Source organism: Hemiscyllium ocellatum, chromosome 13, assembly GCF_020745735.1.
Source record: "Hemiscyllium ocellatum isolate sHemOce1 chromosome 13, sHemOce1.pat.X.cur, whole genome shotgun sequence".
Lineage (NCBI taxonomy): Eukaryota > Metazoa > Chordata > Chondrichthyes > Orectolobiformes > Hemiscylliidae > Hemiscyllium > Hemiscyllium ocellatum.
Window position 1 is genome coordinate 3,992,845 of NC_083413.1, and position 19,593 is coordinate 4,012,437.

A 19,593-nucleotide genomic window follows, 5' to 3' on the forward strand; every position below is an offset into this window, starting at 1 on the left:
TACCCATGGGAAATGCAGGGTTACAGGGATAGGGTGGGTCTGGATAGGATGCTTTTCGGAGGGTTGGTGTGGATTTGATGGACCAAAAGACTTGCTTCCATAGAGTAGGGATTCTATTCTATGATTCTATCTAAATAAGGGCACTGTGTGTGGACATGAAATCAGAGCTAATAGAGTGAACTGGAATAGTAACCAAAAAGGAAGTAACAGCAGATATAGGGAATATTTAGAAACGTATAAACAGATAGCAAGAGTTTTAACAGGCATCTAAAGAGGAAATAAAATGAGTGTTGGCCTTCTGGAGTGAGAGTAAGGTATTACTGGTAAATAAAAAGTGGCAGATGAAATACTTTGCTTCAGCCTTCACTATGGAGGATACAAAATATAATCTGCTGTGTATATACAGAGTAGCTGCTCTGGGATTGTCTTCAAATAATGATGGAAATCAGTGAGTGGCGAAAATAATCTCTTTAATCAGAAACCCCAACTATCCCAAGATTGGAGTGGCAATTTAATCCCAAAATACAATTCTTACAAGAGCCCTTTTCTACATGATTTGGAGGTGCTGGTGTTGAACTGGGGTGTACAAAGTTAAAAATCACACAACACCAGGTTATAGTCCAACAGGTTTAATTGGAAGCATGAGCTTTTGGAGCGACGCTCCTTCATCAGGTGTTCTTACATGTATTAAAATCCCATTACTGTAGTGTTACATTGTTTTATTTATGTTACACAAAGGTTTGAGGGGCTCCTGAGAGACAGGAGATGGTTTAAAATGTGCTAAGTGCTGGCTGCTACTTCTGATGGGATTAAGAATGTCTGTACAGTTGGCTCGCATAATTAAGAGATGTGTGTCCTTTTGTCTTTTGAGTTAGTAAATGTTAGTAAAAATACTGGACCTACATGCTCTATATAAGTTAGGAATTGTACCTGAACTTATTAAAAGAAAAAGTATATTAAACTGATTACTGCAGCTGGGTTGTGAGGTTTGTACAAGACATTGGTTCGGCCGCATTTAGAGTACTGTGTACAGTTCTGGTCGCCACATTACCAAAAGGATGTGGACACTTTGGAGAGGGTGCAGAGAAGGTTTACGAGGATGTTGCCTGGTATGGAAGGTGCTAGCTATGAAGAGAGGTTGAGTAGGTTAGGTTTATTTTCATTAGAAAAAAGGAGATTGAGGGGGGACCTGATTGAGGTTTACAAAATCATGAAGGGTATGGACAGGATGGATAGAGACAAGTTTTTCCCCAGGGTGAAGGATTCAATAACGAGAGGTCACACGTTCAAGGTGAGAGGTGAAAAGTTTAAGGGGGATACACACAGTAAGTACTTCACACAGAGGGTAGGGGGTTCTGGAACGCGTTGCCAGCAGAGATGGTAGAGGCAGGCATGGTAGATTCATTTAAGATGTGTCTGGACAGATGCATGAGTAGGTGGGGAGCAGAGGGATCCAGATGCTGAGGAATTGTGCGACAGGTTTAGACAGTACATTTGGATTGGCTCAGGCTCAGAGGGCTGAAGGGCTGTAAATTTTCTTGGTTGTTTGTTTGTTTACTATTTGCTGGTGTGAGTTTCATTCATTCATGCAACTTCACTTAAACACTGTTTTGACAGTCAGTTTCTTAAAGGGATATTGGCCCAGATAAAAGGTATTTAACAAGACACGCTAATTGTGGAAACTATTTGGTGTTCTGTAATGTATTGAGGTCCAGCAGTTGGTTGGTAAGGGCTGATTAATATTATAATGTTTTGTGGAGATATGATGGCAGAGATGGTATTCTTTACGATATTAACACGTATTCAGAGGTAAACACTGCTTGTAGCAAGGGCTGATAAAGTGTGAAAATGCAGTACAGTGTAATAGGTTTGAAAGGTTTGCTTTGATTAGAAAGAGTTGTTATAAATTTAGTCTATGTTATAGACCAAATATACTACAAAATGCAGTTTTGTAAATGAATGAATGAAACCATCACGACTTGGAGATTCAGGTGTTGGACTGGGGTGTACGAAGTTAAAAATCACACAACACCAGGTTATAATCCAACAGGTTTAATTGGAAGCACTAGCTTTCAGAACACTGCTCCTTCATCAGGTGGTTGCCAGCTGAGGAATTAACCCGTATTATAATAAACAATGGGTTAGTAAAGGATTATGAATGAAGGAACGAGAACTGGTATTAATGAGTATAGCGAGCTGGTGAGTGAGTTAATAAAGAAAACCTAAACCACAATATCTCACACTGCCAATCAGAGGTGGAAGGGAGAGAGAGGAACATGGTGAAATGATCTTTCCCAGGGATGCAGTACTGAACAAACTGATGGAGCTGTGACTCACAACTCTCCAGGTGTGTGAAAAGGAATGGTTGGTGTCCAATATCCAAGATGCCCTTGATTCATCTGAGTGGAAGCAGAAATATAATCTCTCCATTTAAGAAGGGGAGCAGAAAACACAAAGTATTGTCTAGTTAACATGATAATTAATTACTGAAGGTGTTAGAAGTGATCATTAAACTGTTAAAGCTGTGCACTTAGGAATACACAAGGTAATTGGAAATAAGTCATTTGATTTTGTAATGGAGGAATCATGTTCCACCAATTTTTTAGACTTGTTTGAAAGAGTAACATTTGCTGTTAGATCAATAGTTAATTTAAAATCTTTTATTGGTAATTATTTTGTTATTGAGGGATATGAGACAAAGTGGCTTGTCATTAAAGGCAGGCAGCATGGCTTTGTGAGGGGCAGGTTTTGCCTCATAAATTTTATTGAGTTCTTTGAGGAGGTGACAAGACAGGTTGACAAAGGTCGAGCAGTGGATGTGGTGTATATGGACTTCAGCAAGGCATTTGATAAGGCTCCCCATGGTAGGCTCATTCATAAAGTCAGGAAATATGGGATACCGGGAGATTTGGCTATCTGGATTCAGAATTGGTTGACTGACAGAAGGCAGAGAATGGTTGTAGATGGAAAGTATTCTACCTGGAGGACAGTGTTGAGTGGTGTCCCGCAGGGCTCTGTTCTTAGACCTCTGCTCTTTGTAGTTTTAAAAAATGATTTGGATGAGGAGGTTGAGGGGTGGGTTAGTAAATTTGCCGATGACACAAAGGTTGGAGGTGCGTTGATAGTATCGTGGGCTATTGAAGGTTGCAGCGTGACATAGATAGGATACAGAGCTGGGCTGAGAAATGGCAGATGGAGTTCAACTTGGATAAATGCAAAGTGATCCATTTTGGAAGCTTGGACTTTTCTCTAGAGAGAGAGAAGGAGGAAGAGAGGTGATCTGATCGAGGTAGACAAGGTAATGAGAGGCATGGATAGAATCAATAGCCAGAGACTTTTCCCCAGGGCAGGATTGACTGGCACGAGGGGTTATAGTTTTAAGATATTAGGAGGAAGGTTAAGAGGAGAGGTCAGAGATAGGTTCTTTATGCAGAGAGTTGTGAATGCATGGAATGCATTGTCAGCGGTGCTGGTGGAAGCAGAGTCATTGGGGACATTTAAGCGACTGCTGGACATGCACATGGATAGCAGTGAGTTGAGGGATGCTTAGGTTAGGTTATTTTATTTTAGATTAGGAATAATCCTTGGCACAACATCGTGGACCAAAGGGCCTGCTCTGTGCTGTACTTTTCTATGTTCTATGTTCTAAAGTGGAGTATATACAGCTAGGCTGCAAATCAGTCATCATCTTATTGAATGATGGAACAGGCTGGAGAAGGTAATTGCCCTCCTTCTGTGTTCCTATTGGGAGAACTTAATATTTCTTTTGAAATAACGGCCAACACTCCGTTTGCCTTGACTATTATCTGCTGAAATTGGATGCTAAGTTTTTGCGATATATGTACAAGGACATTCAAATCTTTCTGGAGAAATCTCCAGTCTTTCTCCATTTAAATAACAATCAGCTCCTTTCCACTTCCTGCCATAGTGCATACTCCTGTGTTGTTTTCCGCCTGCTATTTTTGGCTCACTTGCTTGACTTTGTCTACATCCCTCTGTGTCATCTTCATCACATGCCTTCCCAACTACATTGTGACATCTTCAGACTCGGCTATAGTCCATTCACTTTCTGCATCTATGTTTTCCAGTTGTCTAGGACTTTTCTACAATTTAAGGCATCCATTATCGCTGTTGCTACTCCTTTTAAAATCCTAGCATTTATCGTCTCAGGTCCAGGGAACTTGCCTCTAGTAAATCTTTTCCAATGATAGTTGTTGCAATTGATCCTGCTCCTCTTTTTGCCCCTTGATTATTGAGAAATTTTGGAATTGCTATGATTATAATCTGCTGTGAGGGTTGATGCAAAGTATTTAACTAACTCCTCTGCCACCTCTTGGTTCCCATTATTATTTCCCCAGCCGTTTTCTTCTAAGGAGCCTATACTCACTTGAGTCCCTCTCTTGTTTTTTCTTATGTATTGAAAGAAGCTCTTGCTGTTTACATGTGCACTCTCAAAGTTTTGTCTTCTCCCTCTTTTGTTTGGTCACCTTTTATTTATTTTTAAGACTTACCCAATCCTTTCACTTGCCACTAACCTTTATAACATTGTACATTTTTATTCTTTCAATTTGATGCCATCATTACGTTTTCTGGTTAAATCAAAGTTGGCATAACCCCTTCCTAGAATTCTTCTTTCTCACAGGGATCTGTCTTTGCTGTGAGCCATGAACTATTTTCCTAAATGTCTGCTCAGTTTCTTCAATGTCTTTGCTGCTAATCCCCCTTCCCAGTATACTCCAGCCAGACCTGCCCTCAGTCCACAGTCTATTTGAGTTTAGCACATTTGTTTCTGACCCAAGTTTCTCCATCTCAAACTGAATGGTAAATTCCATCATGTTATGGTCACTGTTTCCTGAGGGATAAACCGTAAGACTATGGAACTTTGCCATTCAGTGAGATCATGGCTGTTCTGATAATCCTCAACTACATTTTAGATTACTTACAGTGTGGAAACAGGCCCTTCGGCCCAACAAGTCCACACCGACCCGCCGAAGCGCAACCCACCCATACCCCTACATTTACCCCTTACCTAACACTACGGGCAATTTAGCATGGCCAATTCACCTGACCCGCACATCTTTGGACTGTGGGAGGAAACTGGAGCACCCGGAGGAAACCCACGCAGACACGGGGAGAACGTGCAAACTCCACACAGTCAATCGCCTGAGTCGGGAATTGAACCCGGGTCTCAGACGCTGTGAGACAGCAGTGCTAACCACTGTGCCACCGTGCCGCCCCTTTCCCAATACCCTGATTCCCTGACTGGTTAAAAATCTGCTTTTCTCAGTCTTGAATATACTTAACAATCCAACTTCAAAAGCTCTCTAGGGTAAAGAATTGCACAGATTCCCAACCCTCTAACAGGAAATTCCTCCTCATCTTGCTCTTAAATGGGTGACCACTTATTCTGAGATGATGCTCTCAGTTCTGGACTCTCCCACAAGGAGAAACAACCTTTACAAACCTCCCTTGTCAAACCCCCTAGGATCTTTTGTTGTTTACTTTTACTCTGAGAAAATTTATTAAATCTGCCTCAGTAGATATCACCAGATCCAAAATAGACTAATTCCTGATTGGATCCAAAACATACTGCTTTAGGAAACTATCCCGAATACACTATGAATTCTTTAACAACAAAACATTCTGAAGAAAGGTCACTAGATCCAATACATTAAGTCTGTTTTCTCTCCAAGGATACTGCCTGACCTGCTGAGTTTTTCCAGCAATTTCTGATTTTGTTTCTGATTTCCAGCATTTGCCGTTCTTTGATTTTTTTGAATGAGTTCATCCTATCTCTGCCAATCTAGATGAAGATTAAAGTCACCCATAATTAATTTATGTCTTTGTTACATGCTCTCATTTCTCCTCATTTATTCTCTGTCCTAGTAGGGGCACCACTGTCTTCTTCCACTTGTATTTCTTGCCTCTGTCCTTATGGATTTGACTTCTTCCGATCCAAGATCATTTTTTGCTACAATACTTACTTCATCCTATACAACAAAGTAACCCACTTGTTCAGAGAAAACAGGCAACTGGCCATACAATTGGAATTGGGTAAAACAAATACATTTATGTTCTGAGCTGTGGGACTGGTGAGCTAGCAAAAGACAGCGCATTCCTTGTCTACCTCTTGCTGAGGTTGTAGCACTGTTTGTGACATGCCATTGATTACAGGCGATCAAGTTGAAAATACCCCATTTACCCTTACTTTCTGCTTCCCGTCAATTCACACTAATAGAGGCATAGCAGCAAAGGAAGAATAATCCAGAAACTCAGACTAATGTTTTGGAGACACAAAAATTCCATCACCTTACAGTATTCAAATACCAGCGAGAGTTCACTCTTCATCACACCTTATAGATTTGACTTAACTATGAAGGACTTTTGCCTGAAACGTCGATTTTACTGCTCCTCGGATGCTGCCCGAACTGCTGTGCTCTTCCAGCACCACTAATCCAGAATTGTTCCTTTCAATTCCAAGTCTTGAGAGGCTGATAGCAATTTCCTTGATTATTTACATGACAGATTAAACTTCTTAAAGCTTGAAATAACCCTAACAGGGATTCTAACCTTCTGGGTTATTTAAAGCTTTTCTGGTTAGAATCTGGTCTGGAATTTTCAAACTAAAACTCTTGCACTGAGATACCCTAGTTTTCAGCTGTTCTGAATTAACTCCTTTCCTGAGGAGAAGTTGCTCTTGCATCTTTGAACAGAATCAAACACTTTCAAACCTAGGGAATATCCCCTCAGCAAAACTTAATTCTCGATTATTCTAAACCACAAGCAAGATTATGGTTGCTCGCTCTGAAAGTGAAGCTCTCACAATACAAACAAATTCATATTGCCACTCTGGGGACCCCAGACTCCCATTCTCTCTCCTATAAAACCATGGGTCCAGAGAAATGAACAAATTAATTAAAGTCATAGAGTCACAGAGATGTACAGCATGGAAACAGACCCTTCAGTCCAACCCATCCATGCTGACCAGATATACCAACCCAATCTAGTCCCACCTGCCAGCACTTAGCCCATATCCCTCCAAACCCTTCCTATTCATATACCCATCCAAATGCCTCTTAAATGTTGCAATTGTACCAGCCTCCACCACTTCCTCTGGCAGCTCATTCCATACACGTACCAACCTCTGTGTGAAAAAGTTGCCCCGTAGGTCTCTTTTATATCTTTCCCCTCTCACCCTAAACCTATGCCCTCTAGTTCTGGACTCCCCCACCACAGGGAAAAGACTTTGTCTATTTACCCTATCCATGCCCCTCATAATTCTGTAAACCTCTATAAGGTCACCCCTCAGCCTCCGATGCTCCAGGGAAAACAGCCCCAGCCTGTTCAGCCTCACCCTATAGCTCAAATCCTCCAACCCTGGCAACATCCTTGTAAATCTTTTCTGAACCCTTTCAAGTTTCACAACATCTTTCCGATAGGAAGGAGACCAGAATTGCACACAATATTCCAACAGTGGCCTAACCAATGTCCTGTATAGCCGCAACATGACCTCCCAACTCCTGTACTCAATACTCTGACCAATAAAGGAAAGCATACCAAACGCCTTCTTCACTAACCTAGCTACCTGCGACTCCACTTTCAAGGAGCTATGAACCTGCACTCCAAGATCTCTTTGTTCAGCAACACTCCCCAGGACCTTACCATTAAGTGTATAAGTCCTGCTAAGATTTGCTTTCCCAAAATGCAGCACCTCGCATTTATCTGAATTAAATTCCATCTGCCACTTCTCAGCCCATTGGCCCATCTGGTCAAGATTCTGTTGTAATCTGAGGTAACCCTCTTCGCTGTTCACTGCACCTCCAATTTTGATGTCATCTGCAAATTTACTAACAGTACATCTTGTGCTCACATCCAAATCATTTACGTAAATGACAAAAAAGTAGAGGGCCCAGGACCGATCCTTGTGGCACTCCACTGGTCACAGGCCTCCACCACAACCCTCTGTTTTATACCTTTGAGCCAGTTCTATATCCAAATGGCTAGTTCTCCCTGTATTCTGTGAGATCTAACCTTGCTCATCAGTCTCCCATGGGGAAACTTGCAGAATGCTTTACTGAACTCCATATATATCACATCTACTGCTGTCCCCTCATCAATCCTCTTTGTTACTTCTTCAAAAGACTCAATCAAGTTTGTGAGACATAATTTCCCATGCACAAAGCCATGTTGACTATCCCTAATCAGTCCTTACCTTTCCAAATACATGTACATCCTGCCCTTAGGATTCCCTCCAACAATTTGCCCACCACCGACGTCAGGCTCGCTGGTCTATAGTTCCCTGGCTTGTCTTTAACGCCCTTCTTAAACAGTGGCACCACTTTAACTAACCTCCAGTCTTCCGGCACCTCACCTGTGACTATCGATGATACAAATGTCTCAGCAAGAGGCCCAGCAATCACTTCTCTAGCTTCCCACAGAGTTCTAGGGGACACCTGATCAGATCCTGGGGATTTATCCATTTTTATGCGTTTCAAGACATCCAGCACTTCCTTCTCTGTAATATGGACATTTTGCAAGATGTCACCATCTATTTCCCTACAGTCTATATCTTCCATATCCTTTTCTACAGTAAATACTGATGCAAAATACTCATTTAGTATCTCCCCTATTTTCTGCAGTTCCACACAAAGGCCACCTTACTGATCAATACTCTCTTTTAATCATTCATGAGATGAAGGTGTCACTAGCTAGACTAGCATTTATTGCTCATCCCTAATTGCCCAGAGGGCAGTTAAAAATCAACCACATTGCTGTGGGTCAGAAGTCACATGTAGGCCAGACCAGGTAAGGATGGCAGTTTCCTTCCCTAAAGGGATATTCCTCTCCAACAGCCCCATCCAGTCTCCCTCCTCCAATACCTTCCTCCGCCTCTATGAACTGGTCCTCACCCTCAACAATTTTTCTTTGAACTCCTCCCATTTCCTCTAAATCCAGGAGGTGGCCATGGGTACCCGATGGACCCCAGCTACACCTGCCTCTTTGTTGGCTACATCTCAGAGTCCCTCTTCAGTAGCTACACAGGCACTGTGCCCCAACTCCTCCACCGTTAAATCAATGACTACATTGGCAGAGTGGGGAGACCAAACATAAACTTAGGGAATGTTTTGCTGAGCATCTCAGCTGGGCATGCAGGGGCTGGCCAGATCACCCAGTCACCGCCCATTTCAATTCCACTTCCCAGTCCCTTTCTGACATGACCATCCTTGACCTCCTCCATTGCCAAACCAAACGACAGTGTAAATTGGAGAAACAACACCTTGTCTACCGCCTGGGCAGTCCACAGCCCGGAGGACTCAACATTGAGTTCTCCTATTTCAAATAACCTCACTCCCCATTCCCTGATTCCCAACCCAGCCCCTCCCCCTCCCTCCCACTGCTCCCTGCCACCAACCGGATTCATTTCTCCCATTGATCAACCAGGTCGTGCCCTCTACCTGTCTTCACCTATCCCCACCTCACCACCCTGCCCCGCCATCGCCTTTGTCTGCAGCTCCTCTTACACCCACCCCAGTACGAAAGAAGGGTTACACCCGAAACATCAACTTCTCCACCTCCTGATGCTGCCTGCCTTGCTGTGTTCCCCTCCCTCCTGATACTGCCTGCCTTGCTGTGTTCCCCTTCCCTCCTGATGCTGCCTGCCTTGCTGTGTCCCTCTCCCTCCTGATGCCGCCTGCCTTGCTGTGTCCCTCTCCCTCCTGATACTGCCTGCCTTGCTGAGTCCCCCCCCTCCTGATACTGCCTGCCTTGCTGTGTCCCTCTCCCTCCTGATGCTGCCTGCCTTGCTGTGTCCCGCTCCCTCCTGATGCTGCCTGCCTTGCTGTGTCCCTCTCCCTCCTGATGCTGCCTGCCTTGCTGTGTTCCCCCTCCCTCCTGATGCTGCCTGCCTTGCTGTGTCCCTCTCCCTCCTGATGCTGCCTGCCTTGCTGTGTTCCCCCTCCCTCCTGATGCTGCCTGCCTTGCTGTGTTCCCCCTCCCTCCTGCTACTGCCTGCCTTGCTGTGTTCCCCCTCCCTCCTGATACTGCCTGCCTTGCTGTGTTCCCCCAGCCTCCTGCCTGTCTACTTTGGATTCCAGCATCTGCAGATTTTTTTTATCTCTAATCATCTGTGGAGAGAGAATGCAGAGTGAGTTTCAGATCCAGTGGCCCTTCCTCAGAACGGTTTGTTTCTGGATGTGAAGTTGTCTGGGTGTTTCTGTATTGGGGAGCGGCAGGGGGGGCTGCAGAATGCAACTCGGGGGTGACGACTCTGGGTGAGACGTGCTGTGCTTTTCCAGCACCACTCTCTGGACTCTAATCTCCAGCATCTGCAGTCCTCACTTTCTCCTCTGGGTGAGATCTTGCGTGTCCAGGGGCCGGAAGCGGAGGTCCCTTTAGCCCTGGGGGTGCTCTGGGTGAGTGCAGGAGGTGGTCTGTCCTCAGTCCAGAACCAGCTCCTTCCTGGACTCTAGCGTCCTGTCCTGCAGCATTCAGTTGAGGAGGAGACAGACAGAGAGAGATGCAACAAACACAACTCCGATTTCACCTCCTAGGTGAGTTGATGACTTTGTTCATGGCAATTATGGAACCGTTTATTTAAATTATAAACTGGATAATTATTCTATCAGGTGAACGGTGACATGAAGTGGTAACAGCAAATTTACTGCAGATACTAGAGTCTGTGCTCAAAACTACTTACTTCCTGCATTTTTGTTTTGTTCTCAGACATTAAATTCTCAGACATTCTCGACCCGTTCATTCACTGAAACAACAAGCAACACTTTCTGTCCCGCAGCCTCCACTCAAAGCGACTCACATTCCCTCATCGGCTCAGAAACCAAAATAAAAACACAAATTCCAGGCAAATTAAAGACCATCTTCTGCATGTCATTCGATGCCTTTACTCTGAAATACCATTCCATGTAATTTGCAGATTTCAGATCTGCACAAAATATTCCCGGCCACAATAGTTGGAGTTTGTTTGTAGTCGAGCCCTTCCTGTAAAATCCCCAGGATCAAGGATTTGTTTTTGTTTATTTACAAAGTTCTCCTCCGAAAAAAAAATCTGCTACAAACGACAGGTTTTGGAAAAGAGTGAACTTTGAAAAACAAACATCTCTCCGTTTTTAACGTGTGGCTGGAATCTCGCTGAACGAATTTTTGCGAATGTGAATATTTTCCTTCAACCTGCCGGGTTGAAATTTTAAAATATCAAGAAGACAGTCTGTCCTTTTGGTCAAAACACTTGCCAAATTTATGGGCTCGTTTTGGAAGGGTCGGATAAACCTGAAATAGACAAGAAAAATATTGGTGGATCTCTCAAAAAATGTACGTTAGTCTGATGTGTCTTCCTGGGTCTTTCTGTTCAATTTTAAACAATTTATTTTCTTTATGCATGCCATTGTTCCATTTTGTAAAATTTATATTTTACATGAAATGACTGTGACCTCAAAGCTGAGCAACTGAAGGTGATATTAGTTAAAAGTCTTGTAGTGAAATGGTCTTAATTGTGAAACATTAATTATGTTTCTCTGTCTCCTCTAATGTCTGTTCAGTAACTTTTTATGCCATTGCATTGCAGGGTTTTTTTGTGTAGGTTTGCTTTTCTACTTTAAGAAGGGGTGTACATGTGTTAGTAGCAGTTTAGGGAAGGTTTAGTGATGCCTGCAATAGTGTTGGTGGAGGGTTTGAAAGATTGGACAGACTGGTACAAAAACAAATTGCTGGAAAAAGCACAGCAGGTCTAGCAGCATTTGTGAGAGAAATCAGAGATTTTCCCTCTGAAGAACAGCTCTGAGGAAGGGTCACCGGAGCAGATCAGTTAACTCTGATTTCTCTCCACAGATGCTGCCATACCTGCTGAGCTTTTCCAGCAATTTCTATTTTTGTTTCTGATTTACAGCACCTGCAGTTCTTCTGGTTTTTATTTGTACACACTGAGCCTTTGGAGTTTCAAAGATGAGGAGGTGATGTTATTGAGACATATAAAATCCTGGGAGGATTTAACAAGGCAGCTGTTGAAACAATGGATTTGCTTTGCATGAAAGACTGGAAGTGGGGATGCAGTTTAGAAATAAGGGGTCTCCCATTTCAGGCAAAGGGCTTTTTTCACTCAGTGAGTCATGAGCTGGTGTAACTCTTCTCCCAGAGACTGATTTGACAGGAATGTGTCACATTCAGATTGACCATGATTTTATTGACCAGACTCAAGGGGTTGAAAAGCTTATTCTGCTCCGTACCCGTTTATTTATTCCCCAAATTTAATTTGTTGTTAGATTCTTAAAATATAGAATATTTGTTGCTGCATTTAAAGGTTTAAATATTTCTGCAACCAAAACATTTACAGAAATATAAGAGTAAGAAAATGCATTTTCTCAGAATATTTCTGTGAGTGATAGACTTTGGCAATGCCCATTTAGGAGGGACAGTATATCCCTGTGTTATATCAACATGTGATTGTAGCAGTACACTGTTTGCAGTAAAAAAAATTGAGTAAAAACCAGTTTTCCATTACAAAATCTCATGTCCTCCATATTCTGTTGGTCTTTTTGGAATAATTTCCTTCTGTTTGCATGTTACACTTCTGTCAGGAAAGCCCATGATCCCTGAAGCTATTTCTCATTTTGCCTTGTTCCCTTCAAAGAAATCTGTAGGTACTTCCACAGGTAGTTCTATTCTCACACCCTTTAACATTGTACCATGCGGTTTTTATATCACCTCCTCCCCATTCTTCCTATTAAAATGATTCACTTCACACTTGCGTGTTCAATCTTACCTGCCACGTGTGCACCCATTTCATCCTGAAGTCTGCCACTGTCTTCCTCACACTTTTTACATTTCTGAGTTTCATTGTCATCTGCAAACTTTGAAATTATTCTGTCTGCACAGAGGTCCAGTCCATTAATAGAAATCAAAAGATCAGAGGTGTTAATATCACCCCCGAGAAACACTGCTAAATATTTCTTTCTGGTCAGAATAGCAATCCGTCCCATAGTTACTTTCATGAATCCAGTGATTTTCAATGTATTGGAATGAGAAAACAGCTGGACTTTAATGCTGCTGGTGAGAGGTGCCCTCACTGTCACTGGGACCAGCTTGTAAAATTTGTGAAAGGATCAGTCTAACTTGTACAGCACAGGTTCTAAATAGTTTCTTCAGGATATACTAGCCTTAAAGGGTCTGAAGGAGATTATTGGATAATTGATGAGGTATATTATATGGAGCTCAGTGGGAAGCTCGGACTGCTGTTCCTGTTTCCGTGTGTTCATGTGGTTCACTTGGGCTGCATTGCACTAGCCCCCATTTTGTTCACTCACCCCCAGAACCACTCGACATGGCTCCAACGAGATTTACATTAGTATCATTGCTGAGAGGATATGCAGAGCTGAAAATGTGTTGCTGGAAAAGCACAGCAGGCCAGGCAGCATCTAAGGAACAAGAAATTCGACGTTTCGGGCATGAGCCCTTGGGCTTATGCCCGAAACGTCGAGTTTCCTGTTCCTTGGATGCTGCCTGGCCTGCTGTGCTTTTCCAGCAACACATTTTCAGCTCTGATACTCCAGCATCTGCAGACCTCACTTTCTCCTGAGAGGATATGCAGTCAGAATTTGTCCTACAGAGTGTAACGAGCATCAGCAGCTTATGCCAATTATGGCAACAAAAAACAAATTTTGCTGAAAATTTAAGATTATAAGAAGTAGGAACAGGAATGGGCAATTAAACTTCTTGAGTCAACTCTGCCATTTAACATTATTGTGGCGGACTTCATCTCAGCCTTAACTCCTCTTTTCAGCCAGCTGTCCGTAACTACTTAATCCATTGAAAATTAAAAATGTAATTGCTGTAAATAAAATCTGTTCATTCTGTCCTGTATACATTGGGCTAACAACGTGAATTTTGTCTCCTTTGAAACAGTCACAAGAGATTTACTGAACATCCCATATGATCTTCATGCAATATCATATAGATTAGGAATAGTTATAGTGTTGGTTATAGTAATGATTATAATAATCAGTTATAGTTATCAAAAGGCCAGAATTAATTCTTTTGAGTATGTGTACACACTTACATTTAATTAAATAATTGGAATAAAAAATTAGTATTGTTCATGGTGACGATGGAATTACTGGATTGTTGTGAAAAATGATCAGGTTCATGGGATGGTATGGTGGCTCGGTGGTTAGCACTACTGCTTCACAGGACTAGGATCCCAGGTTCAATTCCAGCCTCAGGCAACTGTCTGTGTGGAGTTTGCACATTCTCCCTGTGTCTGTGTGGGTTTTCTCCAGGTGGTCTGGTTTCCTCCCACAGTCCAAAGATGTGCAGGTCAGGTGAGTTGGCTGTGCTAAATTGCCCATAGTCCTAGGTGCATTAGACTGGGGTGGGTTACTCTTCAGAGGGTTGATGTGGACTGGTTGGGCCGAATGGCCTGTTTTCGCACTGTAGGTAATCTAATCTTAACGCCCTTTAAGGAACAAAATCTGTTGCTCATACCCAGTCTTTTCTAAATATAATTGGTTCCAGATCCACAGATTTTTATTTTCTGATTAAAATTGAAAGTATGTGTTGTAAATAATTTCTCTCTGGAATGTACAAGTATCAAAATGTTTCACAACCTTTTATGTAACTACGATTTAATTAGACAGCAGACATTGCGAGGTTGACTTTGTGAATGTAATCTGTCATTAAAAAGAAAACTAATATATTGTTTAGGATTAAAGTGACTGGGACTTTCCTTTTTCAGAGTTACTGATGAAAAGGAAAAAAAGGGCAGTATGGCTTTCAAGCATCCTGCTTCTCCTCTCACTTGTCATTACTGCCGTTGGGATTTTCACTGAAACAAGGACAGAGAATATCAGCATCATCGGCTATGCATCTGGAATAATTGTAAGTCAAAATGAGAAATTCCCGTGAATGGGAATATGTAATATTCCCCAACTCCATGTAAATACCCCAAAGCCACTTCCACTCACTTAAAGAACATTGGTGATGACACCGAGTGCAGTTTTATGTATTTAGATTAATTGCAATGCATCTGTATCCCCACACTTCCTCGTTCCTCAGTTCCAATTGGGAAGATAGTGAGATCCAGAGGAAATGATGATCTCCCCTGTTACCAAAGATCTAGCAACTAATATGTAGGAGATGGGGTTAGCTATGAAGTTTATATACCCCTCCTTTTTACTCCATACATGTTGTCAACAGGGAAAGCCCTCAAAGCTTTGTATTAAAGCTTTGTTTCAATTTGGTTCCAGAATTACAGCAAAAAGGGGATCCAGATTCACATGTGTTTCGGATAATGATTTCTGAATACTTCCCTTTTAGATATAGCCATACACATTCGTTTATATAATTTATTACCTGGCTGGAATTAACTGTGGTTGCCATCATATGCTTTAAGATGTGACTGTTGAATAGTTAGCAATATTCTCTGAATTTAAATGCAATGAGCTTAGTTGCATGTTATATCCATTCTACTTATAGAATCATATAGATGTACAGCACAACTTCGGTCCAACTTGTCCATGCTGACCAGATATCCTAAATTGATCTAGTTCTGTTCGCCAGCACCTGGCCCATATCCCTGTAAATGCTTCCTATTCATGTACCCATCCAAATGCCTTTTAAATGCTGAAATTGTACCAGCTTCCACCACTTCCTCTGGCAGCTCATTCCATACACACACCACCGTCTATGTGAATCTATGAAACTCATTGTCGGAGAGGGCTGTGAGGGCAAAGTCATTAAGTTCATTTAAGTGTTGGGGAGAATACACCATCAGATTGCCTAGAGTGGGGCTAGGGAGGGTAGCACTATTGCTACAGCAGACATTACCAGTTCCAGTCCCCAAACAGTTAATCACAGCCATGGGGGAGAACCTAGCAACTGCAGGGCTACCTGTCTGAAGTAACATTCCTCGCTGATTAGATCATGTCAGCCAGTATCAGACTGCCCCATTGAGAACTCATGACTAATAAAGGAACCGGTAACTGTCGAACGGTGTGAATTGCGCTATCGGAGTACATGATTGTTAAAGCATCTGTTAATATACCTACCAGAATAGATTCCCATCGAAACCCATGATAAATAATAATGATTGTTAATTCGCTTGCGGAAAACCATTGACTCTGTTACGGAAAACGCCTAGCCTGTCAGACACATAGTAATGAGATCAATACTCTGAACAATGGACTATTGATTTCAGGGTTGGAACTGCCGACCCCAGGATGGCTGTACCATTGTCTGGCACAGCGGGAGCTGGACAGGCACCTCGAAACGGCCAATAGAGGCGCAGACCCCCTCGCTCTCAGGTGTACTGACCAATGAGGGGGACGAACGAGGGAGAACTGACCGGGAACTCCTGGCGGCGCGAAGTATAATTGAGCCAGGTCCGAAGGAGAAAACAGAATGCCTTCTCCAACGAATTGCATGCTGTAGAATTCGTTGTATAGTTTGCCAGTTTTGATTCTGTAAAATAAACGGTGCTCTGCTCCAAACTAAAGAAGCTGGTGCGGTCTCTCCTTCCAAAGAACTCGCGAAGACTGGGACAGAGACAGAAGGTCCCTGATTAGTTAAAGGTTATGGGAGAGGCAGGAGAATGGGGTTGAGAAACGTATCAGCCATGATTCAAATGGCGGATCAGACCGGATGAGAAGAACAGCCTGATTCTGCTCCAATATCTTATGGTGGTTGACTCCTACCTGCCCTCTGAAACAGCCAAGCAGACCACTCCTTTCAAGGGCAATTCGGGATAGACAGTAATTGCTGAGCTGGCTAGGGATTCCCATCTGCCATGAATGAACTTTTAAAAGAGGTGAAATGCACGAGATTAACACTGTGAGCACCGTGAAGTAATGGGATGATCTTTTAGACTCACTGGGCTGGCTTATATCAAACATCACGGCACAGTGGGCAGCACGGTGGCACAGTGGTTAGCACTGCTGCCTCACAGCGCCTGAGACCCGGGTTCAATTCCCGACTTAGGCGACTGACTGTGTGGAGTTTGCACGTTCTCCCCGTGTCTGCGTGGGTTTCCTCCGGGTGCTCCGGTTTCCTCCCACAGTCCAAAGATGTGCAGGTCAGGTGAATTGGCCATGCTACTATTGCCCGTAGTGTTAGGTAAGGGGTATGTGTAGGGGTATGGGTGGGTTGCGCTTCGGCGGGTCGGTGTGGACTTGTTGGGCCGAAGGGCCTGTTTCCACACTGTAAGTCTAGTCTAATCTAGTCTAGTCTAGTCTAATCAGATTCCTTGAGACCCAACAAAAGAGTTGGGGGGGATGGTGAGGAGGAGCATGCCAAGGAGAAAGCCATCTGCCCTGAAGCCAGTCAAATTGGGATTTCCCAAGATCAGGAAACCCATGAGGCCACCACATTGGAACAGCTGTTGGATCAGGATGTGGCTCAATGGTTGGGGTTTCGGAGTAAAGATAGTTTGAGTTATAGAAGGTGAAACAGACCCAGTAAGCATCACTCGTACACTTTACTGCTTCTGCCCTGGAGGAGCAGCAGAATGGGAAATGTAGCTGGTCAGAGTTGGAGTGGTGAATGGAAGAGAAGTTCTCCCTGTGGAGTGGGTGGACTGTTAGGGGAAGGTGGGTAGAGCCCAAGGGGTCACATGAAGGAGGGAAACTCACCTCCTCTGGCTGGCAGCCCTCGTGGGGAAACTGACTGGACTGGCCCTAGGCTCAGTTTGTCCAAATCATTTGAAAGTGGAAAGTTTTTTTTTCAGGAATAGACTAAACTATTCAGTTAAGACACTGGCAGCTTTTACCTTTTTGTTTAAGAGTAGATGTTTGATTGTCAGTGCGACCTGGTTTTAATCAATACATTTCCTTTGTTTCAGTCAATTTCCAGAAGGTATGGTTCCAATATGGAGGGATAGGCAGGGGACTGCACAGGGCTATGAATTTAGGCCCTGTTTTGAAAGCGGTCTACATTACAATTGTTATTTTCAATATTTGAAAGCACATCGAAGTCTGTATATTACTGTGGAACTCACTGGATATCTTTGCTACTGTTCACTGTTTAATGAATCTGTTTTGCAGTTTATAACCTAAGGCACCTCAAGGAGATTACACAGGAGCTAACTATATATCCCGTGAACCTGATACAATAACAAGCAATGAATGTTTTTATTTAACCTATGGGTTCTCTACATGGGGAGTTAAATTGATAGTTGAAACCACATGTCACTTCATTTGGAGCAAGAACTATGTTACGCATTTTGGGACTGAATCCAAGGACAGAGAGAGAGGCCTTGCAAACATAAGACTTACATTACTTTTCCAGGCACGCTGACCATGTTTAGAAATCAAGAAGTTATTTTGACTGATGTTTTCTGTGGAGTACAATGTATTCAACCATTTTTTCTTCAGTTCAGGGCAAATGCTGGGCGATCAAAGATGAATATTATCTTTGGGTCAAATGCAGTTTGCTGCTGTGCAGTTAAACCATTTAGAGTCTAGTCACAGAGTCATAGAGATGTACAGCACGGAAACAGACACTTCTGTCCAACTCGTCCATGCCGACCAGATATCCTAACCTAATCTAGTCCCATTTGCCAGCGCTTGGCCCATATCCCTCTAAACCCTTCCTATTCATGTACCCATCCAGATGCCTTTTAAATGGTGTAATTGTATCTACCTCCACTAATTCCTCTGGCAGCTCATTCCATACAGGTACCATCCTCTGTGGGAAAAGGTTGCCCCTTAGGTCCCTTTTATATCTTTCCCCTCTCACCCTAAACCTATGTTTTCTAATTCTGGACTCCCCTACCCCAGGGAAAAGACTTTGCCTATTTACCTTATCCATGCCCCTCATGATTTTATAAACTTCTATAAGGTCACCCCTCAGCCTCCAATGCTCCAGGGAAAACAACGCCAGCCTATTCAACTTCTCCCTATAGCTCAAATCCTCCAAGCTGAAAAATGTGTTGCTGGAAAAGCGCAGCAGGCCAGGCAGCATCCAAGGAACAGGAGAATCGACGTTTTGGGCATATGCCCGAAACTTCGATTCTCCTGCACCTTGGATGCTACATGATCTGCTGCGCTTTTCCAGCAACACATTTTTCAGCTCTGATCTCCAGCATCTGCAGTCCTCACTTTCTCCTCAAATCCTCCAACCCTGGCAACATCCTTGTAAATCTTTTCTGAACCCTTTCAAGTTTCACAACATCTTTCCGATAGGAAAGAGACCAGAATTGCACGCAATATTCCAACAGTGGCCTAACCAATGTCCTGTACAGCCGCAACATGACCTCCCAACTCCTATCGTCAGTACTCTGACCAATAAAGGAAAGCATACGAAACACCTTCACTATCTTAACTGTGACTCCACTTTCAAGGAGCTATGAATCTGCACTCCAAGGTCTCTTTGTTCAGCAACACTCCCTAGGACCTTACCATTAAGTGTATAAGTCCGGCCAAGTCTTGCTTTTCCAAAATGCAGCACCTCGCATTTATCTGAATTAAACTCCATCTGCCACTCCTCAGCCCATTGGCCCATCTAGTCCAGATCCTATTGTACTCTTCTTCGCTGTCCATTATACTTCCAATTTTGGTGTCATCTGCAAACTTACTAAGTACACCTCTTATGTTC

The 19,593-nt window shown here is 43.1% G+C and overlaps 1 protein-coding gene across 3 annotated transcripts in view; it reads left to right on the plus strand.

Moving 5' to 3' along the window:
• Positions 1–10,257: 10,257 nt before the first annotated feature.
• The window catches only part of LOC132821751 (transmembrane protein 255B), an 88,381-nt gene continuing 79,045 nt past the window's right edge, over positions 10,258–19,593 (plus strand). For 2 of the 3 annotated variants that reach the window (XM_060834479.1, XM_060834478.1), the window contains exons 1-2: positions 10,258–10,550; positions 14,741–14,883. In XM_060834479.1, the coding sequence (XP_060690462.1) occupies positions 10,517–10,550; positions 14,741–14,883 (177 nt within the window). In that variant the 5' untranslated portion in view covers positions 10,258–10,516. Of the gene's footprint in view, positions 10,551–11,096; positions 11,326–14,740; positions 14,884–19,593 lie in introns of those variants that run through there. The other variant, XM_060834480.1, reaches the window with a different exon arrangement.